General features: G+C 37.4%; 1 protein-coding gene across 1 annotated transcript; it reads left to right on the top strand.

Moving 5' to 3' along the window:
- Positions 1-215: 215 nt before the first annotated feature.
- On the top strand, positions 216-3,990 carry LOC105343500 (uncharacterized). The gene is made up of 2 exons (XM_011450925.4): positions 216-2,929; positions 3,200-3,990. The coding sequence occupies exon 1, from the start codon at positions 216-218 to the stop codon at positions 564-566; it is 351 nt and encodes a 116-aa protein (XP_011449227.3). The 3' UTR covers positions 567-2,929; positions 3,200-3,990.
- The last annotated feature ends 2,116 nt before the right edge of the window (positions 3,991-6,106 follow it).

Raw genomic sequence — 6,106 nt, 5'->3', positions numbered from 1 at the left:
ATTCGAACTCATGATCTGCGGTTCAGATGCCCAATACTTTACCCACTGACCTACAACGATATACAACCTAATCGAACGATATAAACAGTATAACAAAACATTTAAATCGCCATCTTGTGACGTAGTATCTTAAAAAAGTATAACTCTAGGTGTAGTGAGGTACCTTAACTTTATATATCCCCTTTATTGCTTGTAGATAGCATTACGCCATAATCATGGACAGGAGAGAACTCAGAAATTATGTGGACATGCCACACTTCCACCCCGAGAAAAACGTCATCAACGGGGTCGATGTGTACAAGAATGGGAGATTCCGCCAAGAAATCAAGCATGATTTGGAGCTCAAAACGGCGACCGCTCACCCACCCTTGAAGATCCGAAGTTTTAGCACGGGCTCTGAGGGCGAGCCCGCCTCCCCCGTCATTGGATCCCCCACACAAGTCTCTGGATCTCCACTATCCTCAGCATACAGCGGGGGATTCCTGACCAAAGCTTTCCAAATGGACCAGCTCCACACATCGGCTGACAAACATCTAAAGCACGAACTCGACTTCAAATGGCAATAGATCTCAACCTCGGAAAGCCAAACAAATCTACAAGATGTGAGAGTGGCGAGGATGTGATATCCCTCTGTAGTGCAATAACTGTGTATGAACACTGTAAATGTGGTGACCGAACGAGACAATTATGCATTGACGGCAAAATCAGTTTGCATGTCATTTGTAAAAGTAGGTGAATGGGAAAATTGAATGTAATATTTTTACAATTTTTATACTCTACACTTTTATGTGTTTGTCCATTTTTCAGTATTTTGTTTTATGTCTATTTTTTTTATAAGATTGAATAAAATTACGAAACATAAATCTCACGTTCATTGCTTGATTATAAAGGGTACTCCTTTATTGGAGAAAGATCCAAAACATTCGATCCCTTTATTCATGAAACGAAATGGGTGTTTTATGTTGAGTACCTTTCTCTTTGGTCAACTGCAGTGTTAATACTCTATGATGCGAACCACGCTATATAGCTGGTTATTGTACAGTATTAAAGAACGACAAAATTTCAAGAATTTGCCCGTACCTTATGTTGACAATGGTAATACAACTTTTCTCGGATCGAAAATATATTTTCAGTAGTTCATGTAGACAACAGGAGTTACGGCCCTCTGAATATGAGCATAACGATACAGTAATAACGAGTGTCAAATACTAGGCTAACAACAACAACAACAACAACAACAACAACACTTATACCAGTGTAACTGTCAACACTGTATAGGACAATAACAACTTCGGCAATTATAACATTTGTAGCTTTGATCAAGCCAGGAACAACTACAAGAAAATAGTGTTGTTGTTAAGCCTTGGTCCCTATACCATCTTACTTTTTTCAAGTATGAATCAATGCGGGTGTTCATTGACTATAAGGCATACAAGTATCGATCGATCATTTCCATTCAATATAAGAATTGCGGTCCCCCATTGATTACATTTTGGGTCAATCTCCTATCACTCAGGATGATATCTTGGTTATTATTGTTGTGGGTGGGAGCCACCTTAACTCCGCAGTAGACGTACCCAGCTATAGGACACTAACCTTAATTTCTTAAGTCAGATTGGTTGGCATCGTCTCTGTATATCAAGACCCAAGTCAAGTGTGATATATATATATCTTTGGGTATACTAATCCTTGCTATACTAAAGTATGACTGCCAAGACCATGTTGTCCTGGTGGAAGAGTAGTGTATTTTTAGCACAATACCGATTTCGATCGGTTGACATATTTGGGTTTTATCGGTTAACAAACTGCTTTGATATCTATTTCCGGCATGAGATTGGCTGACGACCAACAAGTCAAAAGATCTATAATGCGTAATTAAAGGCGCATGTGGATAAACAATATCTTGACGAAAACTATTGAGAGAAGGGTCAGCAATTAAAAGTTGGTAGATTATCACGACTATTACATAATGACACAAACTGCATATGCATCTAAGAATGTTCTGCAAATATGCATGTATATACAAGTGTTTCCCAAGATGTGTCTTGAGATACATGAATCCTTTAAATTGCGCAGTAAAACAGTGAACACGCGAGATCGTGTGCTGTGAAAAAAGCCTTTAGCGTTTAGTATTTAACAACAAATGCATTTAAAACGCATTAAAAAATCACATTGCAATCCATATGGTGTAAAATTAGCCTGCCTATACATGAACCAATAGGAACCATACTCATGCTACGCCGCGATCGCTAAAAAACTAAAAACCAGATATTATCGGCGGCAATCCTAATACTATGTATATATATGTATGGACATTTACATGTGCGTGACATGTTCTATAAGATCAAAAGCATTTAATGTGCTGTATGAAAAAATGATCGCGTGTAATATATGCATTTTAAACAACTGTAAAAATCAAATGCATGCGTTTGCTGATTTTCTAATACAACTGTAGAAAAGTGCAAGAAGGCGTAATTGGGTCACGTCTGGGACCATGTCTATTTCACCACGTGGTATTGTTAGTAAACGGAAAGTCACGTGGTTGCATCAATATCGATGATGGGCCAAGTAAAAAATATGGATAATCTGTAAGGGATAAAAATGTAAAATTATCAAATCCAACGTTTTGAACGATAAAAAACCACGTAAACAATCATAGCTTGACCAAATTCGATAACATTTTGAAATATATGTAGTAGAAGTCGGTTTTTATGGTTATCATGCAATCAAATTAATCCAAACCGGTGAGCAGATTTCGCCAGGGTTTTCCTTTACGCCACCATGAGTTGTCATAATACAAGTGGCGTGCTTTCGGGGTCCACATGCAAGGGTCCCTCCTATATAAAAGGAATGAATATTTCACTGCGGCAGAAACTTGTGAGAAACTATAGAGAAGACAACACAACAAAGTTCAACAGAAGAAACTCTTGTAAGTATAATTAATTTGGCATGTGTATGTTAACAGGGGCGAAAAGGTCTGTCTTTCAATAAAATTAAAGCAAACAATTTGATATTGCATCTTTTTTGTTGATTGTTTTGTAAATTTTATTTTGCATAATGTTAAAAGAGCCGTTACAACCTTAAACTGCATTTGGACTGTTGAACCAAATTTTTAAAAGTTGCAACGGAAGCATATACATTTTTATGTTATGCAAACATGCAATTCTGATTTCTTAGTTTAACTTCATATCTTTTGCAGAGGCTAGACATCAAAGATGTCGTCCGATATGTCGGCAGGAGATTTCAGAGGCGAGTTCAAATGGGCGGGGAAAGAACATCCCCACTTCCGGCCGGAGATGAACGTTGTTGCAGGACATGACTTGTATTCTATGACTCCACAAGAAAGAAGGAAACTTAAGGTCGATCTGGAGAAAGCTAGACAAATTCCAGTAGAAGTGCCCAAACAGAACCCGCCCATCAGGCGATTCCGGTCCGATTCCGTGGGATCGGATGCTGGATCCACCACACCTGTTGGATCCCCCACCTCGTTCGCTCCATTGTCCGTCCCATCTTCTTCCCTCCCCTCCGAGGCATCCGGAAGATTCCTGTCGCGCGCATTTAGTCTGGAAAAAACACGCCCTAACTCGGCTGAAAAGTACTTCAAGAATGAATTTGACATTAAATGGCAATAAAGTTATCTGGAAAAACGGGTATATTGTACATAAATGAACAGTCAATTAATGGCATTAAATGTTTTTTCTTCATATTTTCATGATTTCCTCGATCTCTTTTCACATTTGCATTATGTATTCTTAATCGTAAGAAATGCATTTGTCCGTGAGGAAAACTTGCTGTGAGACGTGTGAATATGTTTGTTATTGTTTGTAAATATGTCGGCCTTGTTCATTTTCATATTCTGTTACATATTTCATTTTTCATCGTGTTTAATTGTCATCACATTTTGTGCTCTATGATTGTGATGGGCTAATTTTTTCACTAATCATGACGGTTATACAGTTTATTTTTGCGAATAAAAATGTCTTTTTCCAATCCTTTGTTTTGATTTGTTGAAACACGTGTTTCCCGTGTTCACCTGATAAGTTCACGCCAGATATTGCGCAGTGACCGAAATACGGCTATCTGCTATAACTGTAAACAACTGTAGACAATGTCAAGGACGGACCTGGCTGGATTTTCCCGCAGTTTAAAAGAACTGCGTGGAACAAAGAAATATTATGAAAGGAATATTGGTATATAAGGAAAATAAAGGATTATAATATTCATATAAAATGAAAATGCACATTTTGTATTAAAATATAAATTTTAACAGTAATTTTGGAGATGAGAAGGACGCGCGGGCGAACCGACCCGCTGAAAACAATTATCCGTAATTTATTTCCTCTGCTGATTGAAAGTGCATCGAGAAAAGTTAAAAATGTTGCATCACGGTGACTGTAAAATAAATTGCCTAAATTAATTATAGGATTGTTTTTTTTCCTTCTGATTCTCCCCCAATGTACAAGCCCCCGTACGTGGTTGTAAAATGTGTCGTTATAAAGTATAAATAAATTCAAATTGCGTTGGGCGTTGTTTTTCGTAATTATATGACAGGCATTATGTATTATATATTTGCAAAAACTTTATCCTTCATATATTTTTATCATAAATTCAAAATAGTTCGCACACAATCTGTCAATGTATATGTCCCAATATTGACTCTGACCGACATCTTTCCAATCTTTGTTGTTGTAAGACGGTCGGCTAGCTAGTCTTTGTGACAAAGCTTAACATCTGGCCCCCAGGTTTGACCTTGACCTTCTAATGACCACCAATAGCTGGGGCACAAACAAGAACTGCGATGTCCTGACACGCTCAAAACGAACAGCGTGGTTAAATTGACACAAGCCGTAGACAACACTGAAAGAAAAATTGTGTTGATATTTTATGTGTACACGATTGATTCCTCCCTTGACGACCAATGGATTTGTACACATTTATAGTTCCTCGCCGTGTATGACCTTCGTGTAACCTTGATTTTGGAGAAACTTAAATCTTTATTTTTTCTTCTTCAAAAAACCCCAGACACCAATCATGCGGTCAGTGAACTGGTGTTTCTTGTATCTCTTGAGTTTAATCTTCTAAGGTTTTAATTTAAAACAAGAAAAACAAGAGGCCCAGGGGCCACATCGCTCACTTAAGCAACAAAAGCTAATCAAATCAGCATAACAGTAATGTTGACAAATTATAAATACTATAACAGTAGATCTCACACAAAAAGTTTAAAAAATCTCAATTTTTATCTACATATTTTTATGATAAATACCAAGCCCAGGAGAGAAGATTTTTCTCTATTCTGTTGCATTAGTAGTGATATAAGATGCCCCCCTTTTGTGGGCCCACTTTCCTCCAAGGAATGGTGGTGTGATCAAACTTTAGTTTCTGGTCATTTGGTTTTTTGAGAAGATTTTAATTTTTTTTCATATATTCCCAAGTAAAACTTCACCCCCTCATTGGGGCCCAATCCTACCCCCCCCCCCCCCAGGAACCATGATTTGAACAAACTTGAATCTACACTACCCAAGAATGCTTCTACACAAATTTAAGCTAATCTGGCCAAATGGTTTCGAGAAGATTTTTATAATTTTATCTATATATTCTTATGTAAATCTTCATCTTCAAGCCCATTGTGGCCCCACAACCCCCAGGGACTATGATTTGAACAAAACTGAATCTACACTACCTGAGAATGCTTCCACACTAATTAAAGCTTTTCTGGCCAAATGGTTTTTGAGAAGATTTTGTAAAAATACTAACAAATTTTCAATAATTATAAATGATCTCCCCTTTAAAGAGGACCTGTTCCTTCATTTGAACAAACTTGAATTCCCTTTACCTAGGTAATTAATAATGCTTTGTGTCAAGTTTGGATGAAATCTGCCCAGTGGTTCTGGAGAAGATTAAAATGTGAAAAGTTAACAATGACGACAACAACAACAGACAACGGACAAATCGGCTCAGGTGAGCTAAAAATAAAAACGACTACAGTGCTCATCTGGTATAGGTTGGATTGATAAATTAATATCAACAAACGCCAGAAAGTGTACAAGTCTGAAGATTGCAGAATTTACTATCAGTCATGCACTTTGCTTGTGAACAAAATGGCAAA

The sequence above is a fragment of the Magallana gigas genome, chromosome 3 (assembly GCF_963853765.1).
Source record: "Magallana gigas chromosome 3, xbMagGiga1.1, whole genome shotgun sequence".
NCBI classification, from domain to species: Eukaryota; Metazoa; Mollusca; class Bivalvia; order Ostreida; family Ostreidae; genus Magallana; species Magallana gigas.
The sequence above is the reverse complement of the archived record's forward strand: the minus strand, read 5'-3'. Positions and strand labels throughout refer to the sequence as shown.